This window comes from Hyla sarda, chromosome 5, assembly GCF_029499605.1.
Source record: "Hyla sarda isolate aHylSar1 chromosome 5, aHylSar1.hap1, whole genome shotgun sequence".
Taxonomy (NCBI): Eukaryota; Metazoa; Chordata; class Amphibia; order Anura; family Hylidae; genus Hyla; species Hyla sarda.
Genome location: NC_079193.1, coordinates 190,886,358 through 190,912,402, shown reverse-complemented (window position 1 = coordinate 190,912,402; position 26,045 = coordinate 190,886,358). Strand labels below are relative to the sequence as shown.

Sequence of the window (26,045 nt, the reverse complement as noted above, 5' to 3'; positions counted from 1 at the left end):
TCATCACTGAATACTACTTTCATCCAATCCTTCACACTCCATGTTTGCTTCTCTTTAGCTCATTGTAATCTTGGTTCCTACTGTGTAGGTGTTAGTGCTGGTTTTAATTTGGCTCTTTTATATATAAATTCATTTTCATTATACCAATTTCTTACAGTTCTGTCACAACATTGACTCCTATTTCCACCCATGTGTTTCTCATTTGTTTAGGTGGATATTTTGAATTTTAAATGCCTATTTCTTTGAGCTTTAATGTCTTCCTTGGTCTACACATGTTTTTCTTTTTACAATATTCCCATTTTGTTTATACTTGCACCAGAACAACCAACATCTTGTACCTTTTAGAGCTTCATACCATCTGCTACTATTGAATTTCTCTCTGTAATCCCTCTACAAGAATAGAAGGAAACATACTGAAAAGAAAAAGACACAATTCTAACTGCTGTGGTACCCCACAATTAACTGTGACCCAGAGTATGTCCTATCAATAACTACCCTCTGTGTCCTATCGCTAAGCCAATTGCTAAACCACTCACACATTTTTTTTAATTGGGATATCTTAAAAACTCTTGTAGGTGTAATGTGTAGTATACTTTTGTCCATATTTTTTGTCAGCTGTCTATACATTTATGGTCAATCAGAGAAAACCAGGTACCAAGTACATGAGTTGGTGCCTTCTGTTGATAAAGGCAATATCATGACATGAATGTGCTGTCAGTATCTATATCTGTATAGTTCTGGAAGTGTCAGGCAGGGTCTAGCATTCTTACTTACAGTGGGTATGTGATGGCAGATCTTTACAGGGGGCACTGTGTCCGGCACTATTGTTTTTGTTGCCATTACTATATTTAGGGGGCACAATGTGTGAAATAATTAGGGTCAAAGAAATGTTGGGCAATCTGGATTTTAACATGTGTAGCTCTTTGTTCTCACCAGAAAAAAAACTCTTCCAGAGGCATCTTGCAGTTGCTTACTTCTCTCTTCCCATTAGCGGAGTACTCCAGCAATTTCTTTAATTATTTCATATTGCCTGGGCTGCCACAATTAAAATAATAAACATTGACTTACCTCCTGCTGTGATTGGCTGAGCAGAAGTGTGACATATTGGGCTCGGGCACCAGGAAGAAGGCCGAGCCAGGGCTCTATACAAACTTTGGCTCAGCCTATCACCGGCCCTAGGAGGGACATCGCTGCGGACGGGGAATACCTAAGCTGCAGTGTTACATGTCGAACCCCAAAAGCAGGAATATGAATGCACTGGAGGATGGGGTGGTGATACTGGCAGCAGCGGGGTGGTGGTAGGTAAGTCAACGTTTATTATTTCAATTGTGGCAGCCCGGGCATAATAAAAGTATACACATTTCACCAGAAAACCCCCTTAAGAAGTACATGCTTACTTTGCATAGCCAAACATGTACATGTACGTGGAAGTTGAGAGGAACAGCTTTCAGCTAAACTTGCAAGGCAAACAAAAATATAAGATGTCAGGCCTGAAGTTAATTCATGCTAGTAACCCCAGTTGGACAGCTATGACGGCAGCATTTTTTGACTTTGCCTCCTTCCAATGGTGGCAGTCTGCCAAGCTACTGAAACAGACTCAATTTAAGCACAGACTTGGAAACAAACACAGAGCAGTCACCCGTCAGCTGCAACACACAGCTGCCTCTCTTTATCACTGTCATTTGTATCTTATGATTTCCCTGCATGCATAGTGAGGCAACCCTATGATGTGAACATAGCTAGTGACCAGCCTCCAGACCCACCTCCTAAAGGTCACATTCTCAGGTTGCACATTTCCAAATCTGCAACTTTAAACTACTGGAACAATCTAATCATGTGAGTAAATAGTAAATACCATTAAGAAAGTATTCCAGTAAACCACTGAGAACTACAAGATAAATGCTAAAAACAGCACAGTGAGGAGAACACCACAGCAGGAGAAATACCAGGTCGATCGAACAGATTATCATCATATAGATAGCAATTTACAGTTATTACTTAGAGGAATGAAAATATCAGACTTTTGCTGTAGGCAACACTACTGTTTTATTGTTAGTGTTGGAAAATATAATTTATTGAATTGATGATAATAGTCACAGTTAAAGGGGTACTCCAGTGGAAAAAAAATTCTTCAAAACAATTGGTGCCAGAAAGTTACACAGATTTGTATATTACTTCTATTTAAAAAACGTAATCCATCCAGTACTTATCAGAAGCTGTATACTACAGAGGACGTTGTATAGTTTTTTTCTGTCTGACCACAGTGCTCTCTGCTGACACTTCTGTCCATTTCAGGAATTGTCCAGAGCAGGAGAGATTTGCTTTGGCGATCTGTTTCTGACATGGACAGTTCCTGACATGGGCAGAGGTGTCAACAGAGAGCATGGCGGTCAGACAGAAAAGAACTATACAACTTCCTCTGTAGTATACAACAGCTGATAAGTACCAGAAGGGCAAATATTTTTAAATAGATTAAATGTACAAATCTATTTAACTTTCTGGAGCCAGTTGATTTGAAAACAGTTGTTTTCCACTAGGGTAACTATACCTTTGTAACCATTTCTTTTTATTGCTCCAATACATTTAAGAATACAAAATACAAAGCTATTCTGCAAATAGTCTGTTTAAAAAATATTCTACAATGTTGTGTATCCAGCACCTATGTAGAACTATGTGTCTCTATTGTTACACACTAGATACTTTGTCTGTTCCTGCAGTTATACTCCTTCCCTCTCCTGCTTCTTCAGATTTAGACAAGGTTTTGGCCATTGGTTAGGGCCCTATTACATGGGACGATGGGCTGCTAACAGCAAGCGCCAATCTCAGTGTTCAGCGTATGTTTGCCGTGCCTTCCCAAGACCGGAGTAAACGAGCGACCAGGCCGCATGAACAATGGCTGGATAGTTTGTGCAGCCCTTTAAATTCCTCACTATCGGCCGCACATCACCTGTTTACACAAAAATGGCTGCACAAAAGATTTAATCATCTAGGAACAAGCATTTGTTTGTTAGTCAGCTTATGACATGTTCTTTTAAAATCAAAGCCATTTGGCTACTTTCGTGGCCACCACATTCTGACCAATATTTCCACTTTGGCTACATCTGAGATGGAAATACCCCCTAAAATTTTTATTCCTTCTTTATGGAATAAATTCTGCTGTAGCGGGATATACAGTATTATAGTATTATCCCTTCCAATGGTGTGGGGGAAGGCTGAGTTTAAACCTTTTACTGTGAAACGCACCAAGGAAGGCATTACTGTATTACCATATGAAGCACTATGGAACGATAAAGTGCAGAGCCTAAGATTTTTGTCTGAAAGAGTCTGCTGAGATAAACTGTGACTGTAGGAAGTCTTCATGGTGTCTGAACCAGATAGAGAAGAAAAGAAAAAGAGAACAGTTCCAATCAGAGTAAGCTCCCCCTGTAGTCACTGGATGTAACTATACGTAAATCACTTATATAGTCTGCATAGTGCCTGATCGGGTACTTGTTTTTGGACAGTTACTGGACATAGTTAGAGGCACGGCAAAACAAAAAATGCGGGATGCTTACTGTGTCCCTCTTTTCCATTACCTAAAATGTTGGAAGGTATGGTGTATATAATGGTGACAATAAACAACAGGTGATAAACCTAAGTTAGTAGTCCCTAAAATAAATCTTCCAACAAAAGCCAATGTTCAAGTAAACAGAAAACAGATTTCTTGGAGATAGCATGCTTGACGATAACTTGAGCTTGTCTCTGGACTCTCACCAACATTCCCCAGACATCACTTTGTCATGACTAGGAACATTAGCTTATATATACTGCTAAAATATATGTCCCCAACGCTGGCCATACACATAACATATAAGAAACACAATATAGAAGAATCCTATTCATCCGGCACTACTGATCCCCTGAGAAGTGCAAGGGAAGGAGGCAGGTGTTCCGGATCCCCACTGGACAGCTAAGTAATGCTCAGAGTAAGGCGTAAATATGATAAGTAAAACAAAACAGAAGAAAAGACTTGGCAACTTACCACTGCTGTAAGACTCGTGGACTTTATTCCATGTAGCAGATCATGATACAGTCCATGTTGGGGGAAGGGAGGTAGAGGAGGCAGGGGGTACAGGTGGGACAGCGCAATTTTGTGCCGACTGGGCACTTCCTCAAGCCACACGAACGCTCACTCCACCTATTCACCTGCCTAATAAGCCAGGTCAGTAGAAGGGCTGAGGTGAGGAGAAAGGGGAGGGACAAAACCTCATACATAGTAGAATACAGCAAAGACGAGCAATCGATAAAGTACAACAAAGCGTAACACTAATGCACAAAGATTCACAAAAGTTCACAAAAAGACACTCAGATCTTGTCATTGAGACCGGCCGGTCCCAGGGCATTTAATTTCAATATCCAGCGAGACTCTTTTTACAATAATAAGCGATGTCTATCTCCTCCTTGTTTTGGGACTTTAACTGTTTCTAGTCCGGCAAATTTTTTACAACGGCCATTGCTCCTATGGGCTTCCTGCATGTGACAAGTAAATTTGGGGGCACCATGTCCCATAACAAGGGGACGAATGTGTTCTCTTATTCTGATAAAGATTTCTTTTTGTTTTCCTTATATAAAATAGTCCACAGGGGCAAATAAGGGCATATATGACATATGTCATATATGCCCTTATTTGCCCCTGTGGACTATTTGCCGTTCTAGAAGCAGTTAAAGTCCCAAAACAAGGAGGAGATAGATATAATTTATTATTGCAAAAAGAGCCTTGCTGGATTATGAAATTGAATGGGACCCTGGGACCGGCCGGTCTCAATGACAGGCAAGATCTGAGTGTCTTTTTGTGAACTTTTGTGAATTAGTGTTTCCCTTTATTGTACTTTATCAATTGCTCATCTTTGCTGTATTCTACTATGTATGAGGTTTTGTCCCTCCCCTCCCCTTTCTCCTCACCTCAGCCCTTCCGCTCACCTGGCTTATTAGTCAGGTGAATAGGTGGAGTGAGCGTTCGTGTGGCTTGAGAAAGTGCCCAGTCGGCACGAAGCTGTGCTGTCCCACCTGTACCTTTGCCTCCTCTAACTCCATTCCCCAACATGGATTGTGTCATGATCCGCTACATGGAATAAAGTCCACGCTTCTTACAGCAGTGGTGAGTTGCAAAGTCTTTTCTTCAGTTTTGTTTTACAAAACATATAAGTCAGCCTAACATGCAAAATTCTGCAAGATTTACCAAAGATATTAGTGAAAGTGGTCCTAGAGTCGTCCCAGAAGGCAGATATTTTGTGAAGGAGGGATCCGGCATGTTATAAGTTGTGCCAAATATATTATGCAGAACTAGGGCAGACAAAAATTCAAGGTGTTTAAAGAAGCAAAGAAACTGATCCGTGTGTACGCCTTCTAATGAGAGCTGGAATCTTATTAGGTAACACTGGCAACTCTGGCAATTCCTCCCCTATTAGTCTGCATTAGATTTTATGTAGGACAATTATGCAGTATGTCCAACTAATTCCAATGGGAACTTTCTGGTGGCTATGTACAAGATCTAGTGCAGACACAACCAACATTGAGAAGTCAATAGTAACTAATCATAGCTTCAAAAGCTGTGAGGCACTGCAATTGTCTATGCTGTGAAGATACGAGATGTGCAGCACCTGAAACTACGGATACTGGAAGCCTGTGCAAGCATTTCTCCTGCGGTGTTGCTATCAGTGTGTGAAGAGTGGGAGAAGAGGGTTGCATTGACAATCCAACACAATGGGCAGCACATTGTTAAAACCAAGCACATCATTGTTTTTCTTGTGAAATTCCCAATAAGTTTGATGTGTCACATGACCCTCTTCCTATTGAAAAAACTAAAGTAGGATTCAAAATGGCTGACTTCAAAATGGCCACCATGGTCACCACCCATCTTGAAAAGTTTCCCCCCTCACATATACTAATGTGCCACAAACAGGAAGTTAATATCACCAACCACTCCCATTTTATTAAGGTGTATCCATATATATGGCCCACCCTTCATAATGGCTGTGCTGAGTTTCTGCAGCTCAACTCCAATCTAGTGTAAAACAGTCTGTGCTGAGCTTCCTCCCTCTCCACCCCTCCAATGCATGACTAATTTATGTACAGGGCTTGTCTTCCAGCTCTGAGCCCTGTACATCTATCATTCAAGGCAGGGAGGAAGGAGGCTCAGCACAGCCTCTTTGACACAAGTTCTGAGCATGTTCTACAGATGAAAGATTGACTTTAAAGATAACAAACCTCAGTCCCAGTAAGGCCATGTTCATATGCTGAATTTTTCGAGTAGATCCATTGCCAGTTTTAAAGATGAAGGCCTATAGATCTCTTATATGGATTTGCAGTTTCATGCAAATGATTATAGCACCATTCAGTTGACTTTTCCACATCTGGTTACCCAATGAAGTTGTGTGTAATTTGTGTATTGACATCTCCCATGTTTTTCTCTGCAATGTAGGGGCAAGGCTAAGGCACAGATTATCAGTGATATTAATGGAACATCGCAAAATCTGTGTTAAATATCTACCATGTGAGCTGGACATAAAAGTAGCTGTTCACTAACAGTCCCATGGTACCTGAGCAGTCTTGAATATTTTGTCTGAATTGTCTAATCCTGAGAGAAAGACTGTACTGGCCACTAAATATCTACTAAACATCATATTTAAAAGGGGGTATGTAGTTATGCATTCAGTTATTGTGTATTAAATAACAGGAATGACTGTAAATTAGTGCACAGTTGGGGTGGGTCACGTTGTGTAGAACTTAGAAGTCAACTGGAATTACTTTGTCAAACTAGCCAGACATAAAAGACTTCCAAAGACATGAACAGAGAAGAGCCCGAACATTTCCAAAATGTAGCTGCATAAAAAGGTATTGTGATTTGCTGAATACTCAAAGGACATGCTACTTGTCCTAAACTAAAGACCAGAGCTTACTCATCACGCCCGTTCTAGTGCCAGCACCCCAGTTCACCCTGGTCGCTCTGTTTACTTCCATTGATGATGCGCTCTCCATGCCCTCCGGATGACATTTTAAACCCACCGAGGCCAAATAGTGAGGCAGCGTTGCGTTTGGAAAATCATCAGGAGGGCAGGGAAAGTGCATCATCAGGGTAAGTAAACAAGAAAAGCTCTGATTTGTTCTTTTAGACAAGTAGCATGCTGTACATGGTATACAATATATTGGATCCATCAGGTTTCAATCCAATTTCCATTTTTTTGTTACCTTGGCTCAGTATGAACAAATCCTGATAACTAAATACCCTAACAGTGCTTAGGAAGTAGGTAAATAGAAAAAAACCTTTAGTTAGGTGTCACCTTAGCTACTGACTGGCTGAACAGAAAAGTCCTTGTGCTGACAATGACACAAACAAACTTATTGCAGTGAAGACCAACAAACAGCCCTGGTGGAAGGGGGAGGGGGGGTATAGGAGGTTAAATATAGGCTTTTCTTTAATTTAATTTAACCAATGTAACCGCACCATGAGCACAGTTAGAAAATACTGGAATACCCCTTTAAACCACCTTTGTGTGCCATACTCCTTCACAATATAGTTCAGACAAGATCCATGAATGCTCAGTGTGGCTACTTCTGGGGCCTATGTCAAGAGGTAATACTTATAATGTTTAATTTCAGGACATTTTCTATTACCTACAAGTACCACATTTCTTGACATAGTTCAGCCACTGCAAAGTGGAATCTGCTTATATGCTTTAAAACATAGGCAGGACAAGAACTCACTTTATTAGATGTGCTGAAGAGAAGCCATTACATTTCTCCCTGATACAAAGGTTATCAAATGAAGGAGATTCAACTTGTCAATTTTAACTTTTCCAGTAACGAATGAGTTTACTGTATTTCCTAAGCTAATGTTCCACATTACAGTCTTAACTTGTTAGTCATTGGGCAAACAATTCAATGTAAGTATTTGTTAATTCTCACATGATATTTACTAAACTGCCAACCACTTATAGAACACAAAACATGGGTGCTGTGTCTGTATTAGGGGCATTTTGACTGGCTTAGGGGGTATTGTGTCTGGCATGTGGTTTGGTGTGTCCCATGGGGCAGCCTTGAGGCTGTCATAAGGACATTGTGGCAATTATTGGAGCTTTTAAAATGACACATGGGACAAAACAGATGCCTTAAATGGGGTTTAACACAAATAGAGAAACAGAAACATAGCCGCACATCCACCATTTGGATTTTGATCTACTTGCTTCTCAGCATAATTTAAAAAACTAACAGGTTGTCAGTATACATTTTGATCTAAAAGTACAAGCCCACTCGCCACATCAAGGCCACCTAGTCAGAGTGGGTCCCTAACCTAACACTGGCATAGCGCCAGGGCGGCAACCACTGCCTCCGAGACACCGTGCCCACAGGGAGAACGACCCAGTGGCCAGGCAGCCCCACTGCTGCCCGACCCCTGGCTTTGTGCCGCACCACCCCACAGACAAAGCATCACAGAAACAATGGCCGCCACAGAGAACCACACCAATGTGAACACCTACCATGTACTCACTGCCAGAGGGCTAGGAGAATGTTAGGAGGAAACTCTTATGCAGTCTCCTGCTAATTAAAAACGCCTGGGCCGAATGGGTGGAGTGGAGTGCTGGAAATGGAAGAAGGGAGAGACTACAAATGTACAACACAAATAGAGAAACACAGTCGCACATCCACCATTTGTATTTTGTACTTTTTGATCAAAATGTATACTAACAACCTGTTAGTTTTTGAATTTATGCTGAGACGCAAGTAGATCAGAATACAAATTGTGGATGTGCGGCTGTGTTTCTTTATCACTTTGTGTTTCACAATTGTAGTCTCTCCCCTCTTTCATAGCCAACACTCTGCTCCACCCATTTGACCCAGGCATTTTTAATCAGCAAGAGACTGCATATGGGTTTCCTCCTAACATTCTCCCACTGGGTCTTTCCCTTTGTGGGCATTGTGTCGTGGGGGCGGGTGTCGCCGCCCGGCACTACGCCAGTGTTAGGTTAGGGACCCACTCTAAATAGGTGGCCTTGATGTGGCGAGTGGGCTTGTACTTTTTTTTAATCAAAATGTATACTAACTAGGGGTGTGAATCGCCAAGAATTTGCCGATTCGATTCGAATCGCGATACCAGTGTGGCGATTCGATATATCCCGATATATCGCGATACCGTCTAGGTGATGATACATCGCGATATATCCCCATTCTGTCTAAAAAACACTGTCTTTTACACTTTTATTAAAACTTTATTTTTATTTTATTTTTTTTTGTACACTTTATTATTCTTTTAGGAATCATTAGATTCCTCAGGCAGATGAATAGATTCTATTGAACTCCATTTATCTGCGATCCATTGATAGAGCCTGGTCCAGCCAGGATCTATCAATGACAGAGCCACGGAGAGCATACACATCTCCCTTTAGACGCCGCTGTCAGCTTTGACAGCGGCGATCTAAAGGGTTAATAGCCAGCCGCGGCGATCGCCGCATGCTGGCTATTAGCGGCGGCCCCCGGCTACTGAGAACAGCCGGGGGCTGCAGAGTATGGAGCGGGCAGGAGTCGGAGCCCGCTCCGTACACCCAGAGCGCCGCCGCGTCAGATCCGGCTGACAAAATGTGGAACTTGTATCTCCTGATGCCCGGGACATGCTGTTCCGGGCATCAGGAGATACAAATTCCACATCCCTAAAAGAATCGATTCAAAAATATTTTGAATCGATTCAGTATCGGCAAATGAAAAATCGCTATAATCGTGGGAATCGATTTTTTCTTACATCCCTAATACTAACAACCTGTTAGTTTTTGAATTCATGCTGAAAAGCAAGTAGATCAAAATACAAACTGTGCGGCTGTGTTTCTTTTTCTCTTTGTGTTTCTTAAATGGGGTTTAGCTATCATGGGGAATGGGCAATCTGGTGCTATAATAGCTGAGTTAGCTAAGAGGTACATCATAGCCGAAAAAATATTAGTAACTATCAAATAATCATCATAAACATGTATTGGCTTACATTAGCATTAAAGGGGTACTCCGCCCCTGGCATCTTATCCCCTATCCAAAGGATAGGGGATAAGATGTTAGATCGCTGCGGTCCCGCTGCTGGGGACCCCGGGGATCGCCGCTGCGGCACCCCGCCATCATTACTGCGCAGAGCGAGTTCGCTCTGTGCGTAATGACGGGCGATACAGGGGCCGGAGCAGCGTGACGTCATGGCTCTGCCCCTCATGACATCACGGCCCGTCCCCTTAATGTAAGTCTAGGGCAGGGGGCGTGACGACCGCCATGCCCCCTCCCATAGACTTGTATTGACGGGGGCATGCCGTGACATCACGAGGGGCGGAGCCGTGACGTAATGATGCTCCGGCCCCTGTATTGCCCGTCATTACGTGCAGAGCGATCTCGCTCTGCGCAGTAATGATAGCGGGGTGCTGCAGCAGCGTTCCCCGGGGTCCCCAGCAGCGGGACCCCGGCGATCTGACATCTTATCCCCTATCCTTTGGATAGGGGATAAGATGTTTGGTGCGGAGTACCCCTTTAAAGGGGTAGTCCGCTGGAAAACATTTTTTCTTAAATCAACTGGTGCCAGAAAGTTAAACAGATTTGTAAATGACTTCTATTTACTAATCTTAATCCTTCCAGTACTTATCAGCTGTTATATGCTCCACAGGAAGTTCTTTTCTTTTTGAATTTCCTCTCCGCCTGACCACAGTGCTCTCTGCTGACACCTCTGTCCATTTTAGGAACCCTCCAGAGTAGAAGCAAATCCCCAGGTGTCAGCAGAGAGCACTGTGGTCAGACAGAAAGGAAATTAAATAAGAAAAGAACTTCCTGTGGAGCATATAGCAGCAGATAAGTACTGGAAGGATTAAGATTTTTAAATAGAAGTAATTTACAAATCTGTGGCACCAGTTGATTTAAAAAAATGTGTTTTTCACCAGAGCACCCCTTTAAATTGGCCGACCACTTTAACTTTCCCTAACATCCTTATGCCAGTAATTTTATTGCCTAAGGTGGCCCAGGTATTTTTATATTTTGCACACATTGCCTTAAAATCTAATAAACTTTGTAAGCTGTACAGAACATGTTCCGCCTCTTTTCACCCGGAGGTAAAGAACCCTAGGTGAAACTCGCCATTATTCACTGGTGTAGGCAACATTCCCCTACATCTGTACTATACACATTATACTGCTTCCCTAGATGGTTGAACCATGTGTTTTTCACACGTGTCCCATGGTATGTGTGTCTAGCTTCTATCATATGCATAGGGTAAAGTAGGGCACAATTCCACCATCGGTGTAACAGATACATTCATGACTGGGTGGTGATATCACTCCATCAACTCAATGGGCTAGCCATATGTTAAACTTGTTATTTGGATTATGTGACTGTTTATTCATACCTTACATGAATTTACGAAATTTACAGTTTAAACTTTAAGACAATCCAATGCTTTTACAATGAGCTGATTCTTCCATGGTTAAAATGATGAGAGATGATGTTTCTCTGAACAATAAAATGGATAATTCTAAAAATGTATCTTAGAAAGTGTTGTACATTATGACTAACCTATAGGCAACTCCCATGAGGAAACAATTTGCACCAGTTTTGTTACTTCTAAATTACATTAAGCATACCCTGACCCCCTCCTCTTCAGTGTGAATACCAGTGTAAGTAATGTATCTTATCATGTAGAATGAATGCTAATACCCAGCATGACCTATAAAGTTAGTTAAACATTCTTCAGAGATATGCTCCATACATAATAAGGCATTATGTACATTTAATTACATCCTTGCTGTTGTGTGACGCCAGCAAAAGATTTCTTAACTACTTGTTATGAAAACTTCCATTTTATGATGGATGAGTAAGAACAAGCAGTAACTACAGTATTTATGTATCCTAGTCACGATAGTATATACAGATCCCCCCGGATATACTTCTTATAGAAGGCCTAAATTTGACTCCAGCAATGCGGTGGGTTATTGGATAATTACACAGATATAACATACGATACCTTCTTTACGGCTTCTTGTACACATCTATATTGTGGATTTGTGTTTTGTGAATCTATACTGTATCTGCTTATGTCTTCAATATCACCTGGAGTCAGATAAAAGCTTTTCTCACAATTTCATATGATATAAGTGAATGCTCCATTGCATATTGTGAAAAGTATGGTATAGTGCGCCTCATGAGGGCATCATAAAGCAGCGCACAGAGTGCCTAGGGGTCTGTAAATAGGAGAGGGTAGTAAGATCGATTTAATGCACTCCATGAAAGGGCAGAACAAAGATTGACTGTCTATCTAACACATTGCCATCAAACCTGGAATAAAATAACAATACAATACCTTTCATCAAGTTCAAAGTCTTCTCCTTCAGGCATTTCTGCCTTTTTGTTTAAAAGATGTCTGTGCCAGTCAGTTTAATCCAGGTATAGACGTGTTTTGTTCTACTTAACCTTCACCAGGTTTGCCCAAGTCCTGTAAGCTCGGTGCTGCGAAGTGTGTTTACAAACCTCCTGTGTGTCCCTAGTCTTGAATGAAGCTCTCTGTGAGCGTGCAGGGATTGGCTGTTATAAATAGTGTGAACACACACTCAGGTCTCATGAGCTGCCTTGCCTCTCCAGCCTGCTGGCATCTTATCCACTGCTCTAACCAGGCAACACCCCTGCTGTATTTTTATTGTGACACTTCCTGCTAGTGGACATATGTCAGGGTATTACCCAAAGACTAAGTGTTAATTATTTGTTGGCTTGGACTCTGCCTCTTGCCAATAAAGCTCAGTTATTACAGTTATACAGATGGCATTGAATGTAAAGCATTTATAAGCAAACAAGGAATTCAGTGGATGTTTTCATGTTTTCTTATAGTGAAATAAGTAAACAGGATGTATGCATCTCAACATCATACTGAAGAAGGACTCAACCCCCCCCCCCATACACTTCTATGTCCGCTTCAAAATCCATACAGGTCTTACACAGTAGGAAAGACAACTAGAACCAACTGGCTACTCCGTATCTCCTGAGATGCCTACCATCCTCGACCCATGTGTGTACAGTGATCCCTCAACTTGCAATGGCCTCAACAAACAATAGTTTCAACATACAATGGTCCTTTCTGGACCATTGTAAGTTGAAACCAGACTCAACATACAATGCTACGGACAGTCCAGATCTGTGAAACATGTCAATGGCCGGAAGAACTGATCAATCAGAATGGGTATTCACTGGTAAAACACCTGTATTACTGAAGCGTATGCACTGACAGATGTCTGGTAGCGCCCCCTACAGTACAGGGAGGTATTACATGTTCTATACTCTTTACCTGTACCAGGGTTACCTGCTCCTTTGGACACCAGGTAAGGGTGGCTCCATGTTACTTTTTTTAGGACATTGCGTATACTCTACAGGACCCCGAAGAAGGTCCTGTCCTCTACATAGACCAGTGTTTCCCAAGCAGGGTGCCCCCAGCTGTTGCAAAACTACAACTCCCAGCATGCCCGGACAGCCTTTGGCTGTCCGGGCATGCTGGGAGTTGTAGTTTTGCAACAGCTGGAGGCTCCCTGCTTGGGAAACACTGACATAGACAGTGATTTACAGCTCCCAGCAGATATTTCTTACTTTTATATGTAAGGACTTGCTTTATCTATATTAGTTATCTATTTATTTTTCTTTAATCCTCCCTTTTTCCTATTTTTGGATGACATTTTGGTGGATTCAGAACCAATGACCAGGCTTCCATAGAGTTCTGGTCTCAACATACAATGGTTTCAACATACAATGGTCGTCCCAGAACCAATTAATATTGTAACTTGAGGGACCACTGTACTTTGCTCAAAGGTGGACAGACAATGAAAAAGCCAGGATAACAAAGCAGAACTAATGCCAATAAAGCTTTCACTGTTGTACTTTATGTCTGCTCTATACTTTATGTATGCCCTGTGCCCTTTGCCTACATATAGCAGAGAGTAGATATGGCTCTTTAGCACTTCTGTGTGCCACCAAAGACTCTATTGTGTAATGTACTGTACATACAGAGATGTTCTGCATACATGACATTTAATAACACATGGCACTTTTTTTTGTTACATTTATAAAGACGGTGATTAAAAAAACTCCCTATACCGCAATTGGAAATTAAAGTAATACAGAGACATTGTAAGGGCACTTATATACCCTGTTTCCCCGAAAATAAACCCTACCCCAAAAGTAAGCCCTAGCAGGATTATCAGGGTGGGCTGCAATATAAGCCCTACCCCAAAAATAAGACCTAGGCCAGGGGTAATCAACTGGCAGACCGCGGTCCAGATCCGGACCACGGCTGCCAGTAATGCCCGTAGACCACTATCCACCCCACCCCCCCTTGGCTGGTCCCGCGGCAAGTTACCGTAATTGAGCCGGGGGGATGGAATGTGTGCCCTACCTGGGGGGCACTGTAGGAGTGTGGAGAATGATGGGGAAGGGGAGGATGGGGGGCTGTAGGAGTGTGGAGGATAGAGGGCTGTAGGAGTGTGGAGGATGCGGGGCTGCAGGAGTGTGGAGGATGGGGGGTTGTAGCAGTGTGGAAGATGGGGGGGGGGGTGCGGCATCCTCCACACTGCTACAGCCCCCCATCCTCCACACTGCTACAGCCCCCCATGTTGTTCAAGGTACATACTGTACATAAATAAATAAGCCCTACCCTGAAAATAAGCCCTAGTGTGTTTTTTGTGACTAAAATTAATATAAGACCCGGTCTTATTTTCGGAGAAACACGGTAGGTGCACGTTACACGAGCCTTTAGTCTTAAACTATAAATGGCAATAACATTTATATGATTATATACATATTTTTTTACGTGAGATCATGCTTTAGCTATTAGCTAGTTCACCTACTGTATATAATTCCAAACATCATGCTAATGTAAATTTTCCACAAGATATACTGTATGTGTCACTAGAACCATAAGTAAATCTCTTTGTCTCTCATGACTGTAATGAAATGTCAATATGATAAACCCTGGAATTGCATTTTATCTGTAAATGATCAAAGGCATCCCTAGTAAGCTGTGATGATCAGCGATACAGCTTATCACTACAATATCACTTGACTCCTGAATCCTGCTCTTCCTCTCCCTATACAAGGTTGGAAGATGTGGAAAGTACCTATCTGTCCATTTATTGGTACAGGGCATTTAGAAAGTTTTCAACCTTCTTTTTACATTTTGTTTTGTTGTGTCTTGTGGTAACAAAAAAAAGAAAATCAAGGTTTCTCCCATCATTTAATATCCCATAATGACAAAGTGAAAACAGAATGATAGAAATCTTTGCTAATTTATTGAAAAGGAAAAACTTAAATATTCAATTGACATAAGTGGAGGGTGGAGGTTCTAGGTCCAGCGGTTGGACCAGCTTTGATCAGATACTTATTTTCTATCCCGTGGATAGGGGATAAGACAGTTTTCTGGACAACCCCTTTAAGAATATCTCTGTACTTTTCTCCACTCAGCTTTACCTCAACCCTGACCAGACTCCCTGTCCCAGCTGATGAAAAACACTCAACAGCATGATTCTTCCACCAATATGCCTCACAGTTGGGATGAAGCAGTGCCTGGTTTCCTCCAGACAGGACACTTAAAGGGGTACACTGGTGCTGATCATTCAGAACAAATTGTTATAACGGCCCTGCCCCCTCATGATGTCATGCCCGCCCCCTCAATGTAAGTCTATGGGAGTGGGGGGTGGTGACCATCACGACCTCTCGCATAGACTTGCATTGAGGGGGCGGGACATGACATAATGAGGGGCAGAGCTGTGACATCACGAGCCCCGATGTCGACTCTAAGCATTTGGAACAATTTGTTCAGAACACTCAGCACCGGAGTACCCCTTTAAGACAAAAAGTTTAATAAACAGAATATTTTTCTCCATTATTTTATGTCCTTTATGTTTTGTTGTTTTTTTTTTTTTTTTTTTGCAAACTTCAAGTGGGCTTTCTTTTACTGTGGAAAGGCTTCTTTCTGACCACTCTGCCATAAATTCCAGATTGATGGAATTGTTGTAGTGATGACTGACCTTCTGGAAGTTTCTTTCTTCTGCACACAGGTGTGTATTTTTGTGTTTGTGCTTCCACACAATCATGTATCTGAGCTCTACAGGCAGTTCTTTCCACCTGGCTTGGTATTTGCTCTGATATGCATTGTCAGCTGTGAGACCTTATATAGACAGGGCTGTGTCTTTCCAAATCCTGTCCAATCAACTGAACTTCCCACGGGGGACTCCAGTCAAGGTGTAGAAACATCTCAGAGATGATCAAGAGAAATGGGAGGAGCCAGAGCTAAATTTAATTAAAGTCAAAGTGTCAGAGAGGACATTGGCCTGGTTAGACTTTTCCATGCTTGGAAACGACCCCTGGGCACCTGAGCCCTTTTCAAATAATAACTTAAAGGCTTTTATCTCGCCTATTAAGAGGACAATTAAAATAAAAAAAGGTATGACCAAAATCATGGTGACTAGCCCTTTCTATACATGCAGTAGTGGGTAGAAGAAAATGACCATTGAGAAGGCGCTACTAGCTCCAATTGGGTTACAAACCAGACCAGAGATGCAGGTTATACAAAACACTGGAATGGTTTATTAGTAGTAAAAACAATAAACATGGATGACGCATTTTGAGGAAGCCACCCCCTTACTGATCTGAGGAAGGGGGTGGCTCCCCCAAAACGGGTCATCCATGTTTATTGTTTTTTACTACTAATAAACTGTTCCAGCGCCTCATCAAGGGTCATTTTCTTCTACAAACTATTGCTTTGCATCAGGATTTGTTTGGTTCCCACGCTCGTGGACTGCTACGCAAGTTTTATATTCACCCAAGGTGAGCAGCCACTACCTATGGGTTTGTTGCGGCCTGAGGGGGAGATTTATCAAAATCTGTCCAGATGAAAAGTTGCTAAGTTGCCCATAGCGACTAATCAGATTGCTTCTTCAATCAGATTGCTTCTTTAATTTTTTAGAGGCCTTTTCAAAAGGGAAAGAAGCAATCTGATTGGTTGCTACGGGTAACTCAGCAACTTTTCCTCTGGACAGGTTTTGATAATCTCCCCCTGAGTTTTTTACTTATATCCCAAGGGTCTAAGTGGTTATATACGAGGTGCCTGTGTGTCAGTCTCTCTCTTTTTCCTTTACCAACAGGTCCTTTCTAGACATGGGCTTATTAATACCCCTATTTTCCAGCTGACAGGTCTGCTTTAACTAAATTTGTGTCCCCCTATAAAAGAAATAATAAATATATCTATAAATATATACTTGCAGGATGGACTAGTTACAGGATGAATTAACAGAAATTAAAAGTGGTGCTTCATCTCTATATGATACAAACGTTCCTCATGCATGAGCACACTAAATAAAAGATTTTATGTTGCTGGGGGTGGCATTCATATAAAAAAAAACACATGCCCACCCTTATCCCCCGGGGCTCCTGTTGTGACATCATCTGGCAGTTTGCACAAAAAATCTGCATTGTCTTTGCTGCTCTGCACCTTCCTTGCCAAGAAATGACATAACATCTGCCATTACAATTGCATGTGAACTACAAATAAATATACAGTATCTCACTTAAGTGAGTATATCACTCACATTTTTGTAAATATTTTATTCTATCTTTTTTATGTGACAACACTGAATAAATGACACTCTGCTACTATGTAAAGTAGTGAGTGTGCATCTATTTCTCATTAACAACCTCTGGATATGATGCTGAGCATGTGCACTCAACTTCTTTGGTCGACCATGATGAGGCTGAATCTTAGTGAAACCTGTCCTGTGAAATTACTGTATGGCCTTGCCCACCGTGCTGCTGCTCAGTTTCAGTGCCACGGCAATCTTCTTATAGCCCAGGCCTTTTGTATGCTTTTTTTCAGATCCTCAGAGAATTCTTCTCCATGAGGTACCATGGTGCACTTTCAGTGACCAGTGTTATACAGTGTAAGAGCAATGAAACAACATTTAAGACACCTGCTCCCCATTCACATCTGAGACCATGTAACCCTAACAAGTCACATGATACCGGGAAGGAAAATGGCTATTTTAAATTTTATTGTTGTGGTCTCCTCCTTCAAAGTTCAACTTGCTGTGCATTTAAGGATGGTATTCTGCATGTAACAAGTTACTAAGATTGAGTTACTGTTACATTTTTTGTCATCTTGAACCAGTCTATTCATTCAACAATGCCAAGTTCAAAGTCACTTACCCCTTAAGGACTCAGCCCTTTTTCACCTAAAAGGGGTACTCTGCCCCTAGACATCTTATCTAAGATGTCAGATCGCCGGGGTCCCGCTGCTGAGTTCGCTCTGTGTATAATGACGGGCGATACAGGGGATGTAGCAGCGTGACATCACGGCTCCGCCCCTCGTGACATCACGGCCCGCCCTCTTAATGCAAGTCTATGGCAGGGGCGTGACGACCACCGCGCCCCCTCCCATAGACTCGTATTGAGGGGGCGGGCCGCGACGTCACGAGGGGCGGAGCCGTGACGTAACGATGCTCCTGCCCCTATATTGCCCGTCTTTACGTGCAGAGCGAACTCGCTCTGTGCAGTAATGATAGTGTAGTGCCGCAGTGGTGATCCCCGGGGTCCCCAGCAGCGGGACCGCAGCGATCTGACATCTTATCCCCTATCCTTTGAATAGGGGATAAGATGTCTAGGGGCAGAGTACCCCTTTAAGCACTGAGCCCTTTTTTGTAATTCTGACTACTGTCACTTTATGCATTAATAACTCTGGGATGCTTTTACCGATTATTCTGATTCTGAGATTTTTTTTTTTCGTGACATATTCTACTTTAACATAGTGGTAAATTTTCATTCTTACTTGCATGCTTTCATGGTGAAAAATCCCAAAATTTCATGTAAAATAATGAAAATTTAGCATTTTTCTAACTTTGAAACTCTCTGCTTGTAAGGAAATAGACATTCCAAATAAATTATATATTGATTCACAAATACAATTTGTCTACTTTATACTTGCATCATAAAGTTGACATGTTTTTATTTGGAAGACATCAGAGGGCTTCAAAGTTCAGCAGCAATTTTCCAATTTTTCACAAAATTTTCAAAATCGGAATTTTTCAGGGAGCAGTTCAGTTTTGAAGTGGATTCGAGAGGTCTTCATATTAGAAATACCCCATAAATGACCCCATTATAAAAACTGCACCCCCCAAAGTATTCAAAATGACATTCAGAAAGTGTGTTAACCCTTTAGGTGTTTCACAGGAATAAGGAACAGGAATAAGGTAAAGCAGAAAATTCAAAATCTTCATTTTTTACACTCGCATGTTCTTGTACACCCAGTTTTTGAAATTTTACAAGGGGTAAAAGGAAAAAAAAAAAAAAAAAAAAAAATTTGTAACCAAATTTCTCTTGAGTAAGGAAATACCTCATATGTGCACTCAGTGCATGCTGGGAGTTGTATTTTTGCAACAGCTGGAGGCACACTGGTTGCAAAACACTGAGTTAGGTAACAAACTCGGTTTCACAACCAATGTGTCTCCAGCTGTTGGAAAACTGCAACAATCAGCATGCATTGACAGTCGAAGGGCATGCTGAGAGTTGTAGTTTTGCAACAGCTGGTGGCACACTGCTACAACTCCCAGCATGCCCTTTGGTAGTCTGTTCATGTTGGGAGTTGTAGTTATGCAACAGATGGATGCATACTTTTTCATAGAAAAAATGTGCCTCCAGCTGTTGCATAACTACAACCCCCAGCATGCACAGACTACCAAAGGGCATGCTGGGAGTTGTAGTTGGAACTCCAGCTGTTGCAAAACTACAACTCCCAGCATGCCCTTTGGCTTTGCATGCTGCGAGTTGTTGCTAAGCAACAGCAGGAGGTGAACAGGCCTCACTTCCTGCTGTACCCTGCCGCCTGCTCCGCCGGGACCATCGCCTCTGCTGCCACCGTTCCTGCCGCCGGAACCGCCGCCACCGATCCTGAGGGAACCCCTGCCGGACCAGGGGAAGGGAGGAGACCCCCGCCGGCCCCGATCACCGCCCAGCAGGGTCGTGATTGGTCGGTCATTCCGATCGATCGATCACGTGATCGTGAGGCGGCACCCGTGCCACCTCACTCCTGCTGGGTAAGGGTGAATGGGGCTGTCTCGGACAGCCCCATTCACCCTTTTTTCCGGGTCACCGGGTCACCAGAGACCCGTTTGACCCGGAAGAGCTGCAAATCGCAGGTCTGAATTGACCTACGATTTGCGGCGATAACCGACATGGGGGGGTCTCAGCACCCCCCCAGGTGTTTGCATGGGGTGCCTGCTGATAGCCAGCGAATAAGAGTAGGGCATGCTGCGGCCCAAAAGTGGCCACACATGCAATCCAACAACAGATAGAAATCCATGCAGGATAGACTTCTAGGCAAGGTTGCAGTCACTTGCAGGTTGCAACATAACCCCATTCACTTGATGTTGATGCAATACAACATCATGACAGTGTTCTTCGACTTTCTGACATGTATCATGGGCAAGACAACACGAGTAGTTGATAACTGGTACTCTAGGACCAGAATGATAAGGGTATCCCTTGGTGAACAATTGTAAAATATATAGAAAGAGAAAATCACCAATAAGGCCTAAATAATCAAAATATAAATTGACTTCAATATAAAACTTGTACAAAGTGTTGACCCAAAAAATTAGGGAGGGAAGTGAGGATACAGGTGAGTGCCTACACTGGAAGTCCTACCTATCTAGATAAGGCTCCTCAATCTAAGTGTGGATAGGGATGGGAAATAATTAGACAATACTGCATATACAAATAGGTGAGCCTCTCTTGCCAACGCGTTTCGCCTTTATGGATGCACAGGCTCATCAGGGAAGGAGAGGATATCACATATGTACACAAAACAGACGTTAGTATAATACACAAACAAACCAACACTTAAATAACAAAAGATGTAAGGATACACGATAAGTAGATATTATAGATTAAGTCACTGGGTAAGTATGCGTCTCAGCTAATCCGATAGAATGTTAGTCACAATAGTATATGTCTTAGCTATACAGACAGGATGTTCATCTCAGTCAGTGTGGTGTCAGTCTATATAGGCAAAGTATGATACAGTATACAGGCCATATAGATAACATAATTGTTCCTCAGAAGAGCAACTTGTTATAAATATATATATCTCTGATTCCACTTCATAGAGGATATAGTCCATACACTCGCTTACAATCAAGTTATGCCAAAACTTAGTAATAGTAGTTTCTTACCATGCTCAATAGCACTATGGTGGATTGAATGATAAGTGAGTCCACTATGTTGCATAAATGGATCAGAGGAACATAGAGACGCCTGCAAAAATTAGTTGAAATATACTGAATTTGTATTCAAGTATAAATAATGCAGACTTTCAAAGCATAAGAACAGAAATATATAGAAGGCCTACCCTTAGGAGACCAAAGCCAGGGGTACTGACGAACTGAACCACCACACTGTGATAGGTCACTCAGGACAAATGTTTATGCTGCAAGTTGAATGGTATGGAGAATGTAGTGATGGTAAATTTAGACGAGGCTTCCTAGAGAAAACAGTATGATATAAATAGTTTGGAATTCCGGATAGAGAAAAACACTGACCTGATACAGTTGAACGGTGTTTCAACTGATAAGAGCCCGCATGTAAAAGGATGAATAAAGATATGAGGGTAGAGGCAGCCCAGAATAAGCCCTAGATAGCTGGGGCATAGAAACGGTCAAAATTACCGTCACATGTACTGACACAATTGTGCAAATGCTAGCAAGTGATGGTAAAGCTAGATGCCATCATAGCATACCCTATTCAGTGTTGGAGTGATGTCTGCTGCCACGTTACCATTGCCGGTAAGCCCCGAGACGCCGCTACTCTGAGCGATGCGTCCAGCGCTTAAATGTGTATCCGAAGGCGCAAGTAGTGACGCTGCTTCCACTGGATGGAACGCAGCGAGACGTCACTTCCGGTTGCGATGGTCCGCAAACATCGTGGCATGTGTCTAATACAGACACATGGCGTGACGCTGCTTCCCGGTGGTTGAAGCACATGGAAGTTCCGGTCGGCTGGAACGCAAAGGAAAGCAGTACTACTATACTGCTTCTAAAGGTAAGTGGAACGCAAGCGCAATGGCTTCTTGTCCCAATGGAACGCATAATAGCGTAATGTCTATCATAGGATAGATAGTAAAATGTTGTAAATTGAATAGGGATATAATTCATAGTAAACAATAATGGGAAACACTAACAATAGTAGATAAAATCCAAACTATATATAGGGCCTGATGGCATGGTCTCTATTGTAAGGCATTAAAGCATGATATGTCTCTTGGGGCCTGATGAAATGTCCCAAGAAGATCAGAGACAAAGAAAAGAGCAAATAAAGATATAAAAGGAAGCAAATAACATTCTCTTCAGAACTGGGACAGCATACCTCCCATACATATTGATGATACTTAGATAAGGAACAGTATTATAACAATGACAGCAAATATCATGGTATTCTCTATACCAAGTAATATTAGTGTTAAATTGGTTGGAAAAATGGACACTGAGGAACAAAGTTAATAAGGACCCTTAGATAAATGACGCAAATGAAATTGCATAATTCAATCCAAAAGGGATATGCGTTTTTAGCTGGTATATTCATTTGGTCTCCATCTGTATGAGTTTTTTGTCCAAATCACTACCTCTGCTATCAAATCCAACAGTTGCTATACTCTGGAAGGTTAGTTTAAAGAGAGAATTTGCATGATAGAGATACATTTGATTGGCCAATGTCTTGTCCCTTTTATTTTTAATATCTCCTATATGCTCCAAAATACGCCGTCTAAACTGTCTACTTGTTTTTCCGACGTATCCCTTTGGGCACGAACAGGAGGCTAGATAGATAACGCCCATAGTTTTACTGTTAGCATAATTTCGGTTTGTAAATTCATAGCCATCTGTATACCTTATGAAGGATTTTGAGACTCTGACAAAGTTGCAAGCTTTGCAACTGCCGCATCTGTATGTACCCTTAATATTTTGTAGACATGTGCAATTCGGTTCGGCACGAATGTCTAATTGACCGAATGTTACCGTTTTCGGGCATTCGGACCGATCTGAATGCACGAAAACATATTTTGAACATTCTCGAATAGCCACGATAATACGAATAGTAAAATAACGAATGCATTTGTTATTTACCGAATGCATGCAGTAAATAACGAATGCATTCGTTTTCCGTAAACGACCGTACAGAATTCATTCTAATAACAAAAAAATAATAAAAAAGATACAGTAGTGATGGAGAAAATTGTATCTAACGAAATGTATCTTTTTTATTATGACATGTTTATTAATTTTTAAACAGGGATCAATTGATGTGAGCGGGTAAAGCACTAAAAATGTAGCTGACAATAAAAATGTGGTGTGTGCGTGTTTTTCACTTTTTTTTTAAAACATTTTTTAGGTAGTACTACTAGTCCCAGCATGGAACACACTCTTCCATGATAGGAGTAGTAGTTAACTGTACTAATTGACAGATCGCCGGGGTCCCTGCGATCCTCTTGTATAATGTATAGATGCGGCGGCTGCTCTTCTATGGTCCCCTGCACTCACGTATATATACACATATTCATATTTCCCGCAGAGCTGTGATTGGCCAGATGGTTCCAGCCAATCACAGCTCTCTGTGAGAAATAGGAATATGTGTATATATACGGCCGTGCAGGGGACCATAGGAGAGCTGCCGCCGCATCCATACATTATACAGGAGCATCACAGCGGGCGTCAGGAGTGATACCCGCAGTGATCTTTCCTTTACTACAAGTACTACTACTCCCAACATGGAGTACACTCTCATCCATGCTGGGAGCTGTAGTACCTGCATTAATAGACAGATCGCAGCGGGTGTCAGAAGTTACACTCGCTGCGATATGTCTATTAACCCCTTAAGGACCGGAGGTTTTTCCGTTTTTGCATTTTCGTTTTTTGCTCCTTGCCTTTAAAAAATCATAACTCTTTCAAATTTACACCTAAAAATCCATATGATGGCTTATTTTTTGCGCCACCAATTCTACTTTGTAATGACGTCAGTCATTTTGCCCAAAAATCTATGGTGAAGCGGGAAAAAAAATCATTGTGCGACAAAATTGAAAAAAAAAACGCAGTTTTGTAACTTTTGGGGGCTTCCGTTTCTACGTAGTACATTTTTCGGTAAAAATGACACCTGATATGTATTCTGTAGGTCCATACGATTAAAATGATACCCTACTTATATAGGTTTGATTTTGTCGGACTTCTGGAAAAAATCATAACTACATGCAGGAAAATTAATACGTTTAAAATTGTCATCTTCTGACCCCTATAACTTTTTTATTTTTCCGTGTATGGGGCGGTATGAGGGCTCATTTTTTGCGCCGTGATCTGAAGTTTTTAACGGTACCATTTTTGCATTGATAGGACTTATTGATCACTTTTTATTCATTTTTAAATGATATAAAAAGTGACCAAAAATGCACTATTTTGGACTTTGGAATTTTTTTGCGCGCACGCCATTGACCGAGCGGTTTAATTAATGATATATTTTTATAATTCGGACATTTCCGCACGCGGTGATACCACATATGTTTATTTTTATTTTTATTTACACTGTGTTTTTTTTTTTATTGGAAAAGGGGGGTGATTCAAACTTTTAATAGGGGAGGAGTTAAATGATCTTTATTCACTTTTTTTTTTCACTTTTTTTTTGCAGTGTTATAGGTCCCATAGGGACCTATAACACTGCACACACTGATCTTCTATGTTGATCACTGGTTTCTCATAAGAAACCAGTGATCAACGATTCTGCCGCATGACTGCTCAGGCCTGGATCTCAGGCACTGAGCAGTCATTCGGCGATCGGACAGCGAGGAGGCAGGTAGGGGCCCTCCCGCTGTCCTGTCAGCTGTTCGGGATGCCGCGATTTCACCGCGGCTATCCCGAACAGCCCACTGAGCTAGCCGGGATGCTTTCGGTTTCACTTTAGACGCGGCGTTCAACTTTGAACGCCGCGTCTAAAGGGTTAATAGCGCGCGGCACAGCGATCAATGCCGCGCGCTATTAGCCACGGGTCCCGGCCGTTGTTAGAGGCCGGGCCCGCCGTGGCCCCGCGTTATAGATCGGGAGTGGACACATGACGTTCCAGTACGTCATGTGTCCTTAAGGGGTTAATGCATGTACTACAGCTCCCAGCATGGAGCAGAGTGTGCTCCATGTTGGGAGTATTAGTACCTGCAGTAAGGGACAGATCCCAGCGGATGTCACTCCTCCTGACACCCACTGCGATCGTCCTTATGTGAATGTCGGGATCAGCTGTTCTCAGGGCTACAGAGCCGGGAGAACAGCTGGCGCTGAGCCATAGGTATACATCGTGTACCTACTGCCCAGCAAGAACTTACAGTGAGCCTGCAATGTGTATACAGTATACACATTGCTGGCTCACTTAACCCCTTGCTGAGCTGTGCGCAAGCCCAGCAAGGAAAGAGTTAACTTACACTGCTGGACAGTGTAGGTTAACCCTTTGGGCGGTATACACTATATACAGCTATCGATAGATAGCTGTATATAGTGTATACAGAAGATGAAGTCCGCTTACTTCCCTCGAGCAGGTCCATTTAGCTCCGCCCCTAGTGATGACGTCATCAAGGGCGGAGCTACAGAAGGGAACAAGGCTAGTTAATCTGAAGCTCTGTTCACATTGTCCGTTTTGTATAATGTGAACAGACCCTTCTGGCAGTGTCTACCCAGACAGGGAGACTCCAGCTGTTGCTAAACTACAACTCCCAGCATGCCCAGACAGCGAAAGGCTGTCTGGGCATGCTGGGAGTTGTAGTTTTGCACCAATTGGTGGCTCCCTGTTTCGGTAGACATTGCATTATGGGTGCTCTCCCCAGCGGACAGCGCCAAAAATGTCATAACCAATATTTTGTGTTTTTTTTCTTCTCGTTTCAGATTTGTGTATGCAGAGGATTACTGCGGATTCGATGGATTACGGCGGATTATTTTTTTTTCTTTTAATAAAAT

At 42.2% G+C, this 26,045-nt stretch overlaps 1 protein-coding gene across 3 annotated transcripts in view; it reads right to left on the bottom strand.

The window, feature by feature from the left end:
* The window catches only part of RETREG1 (reticulophagy regulator 1), a 173,222-nt gene that overhangs the window by 38,521 nt on the left and 108,656 nt on the right, over positions 1 to 26,045 (bottom strand). The window contains exon 1 of one of the 3 annotated variants that reach the window (XM_056520941.1): positions 12,347 to 12,505. The exons of the other annotated variants lie outside the window; for them this stretch is intronic. Coding sequence (XP_056376916.1) covers positions 12,347 to 12,381 — 35 coding nt within the window. The 5' untranslated portion in view covers positions 12,382 to 12,505. Of the gene's footprint in view, positions 1 to 12,346; positions 12,506 to 26,045 lie in introns of those variants that run through there. 3 annotated transcript variants of the gene reach the window in all.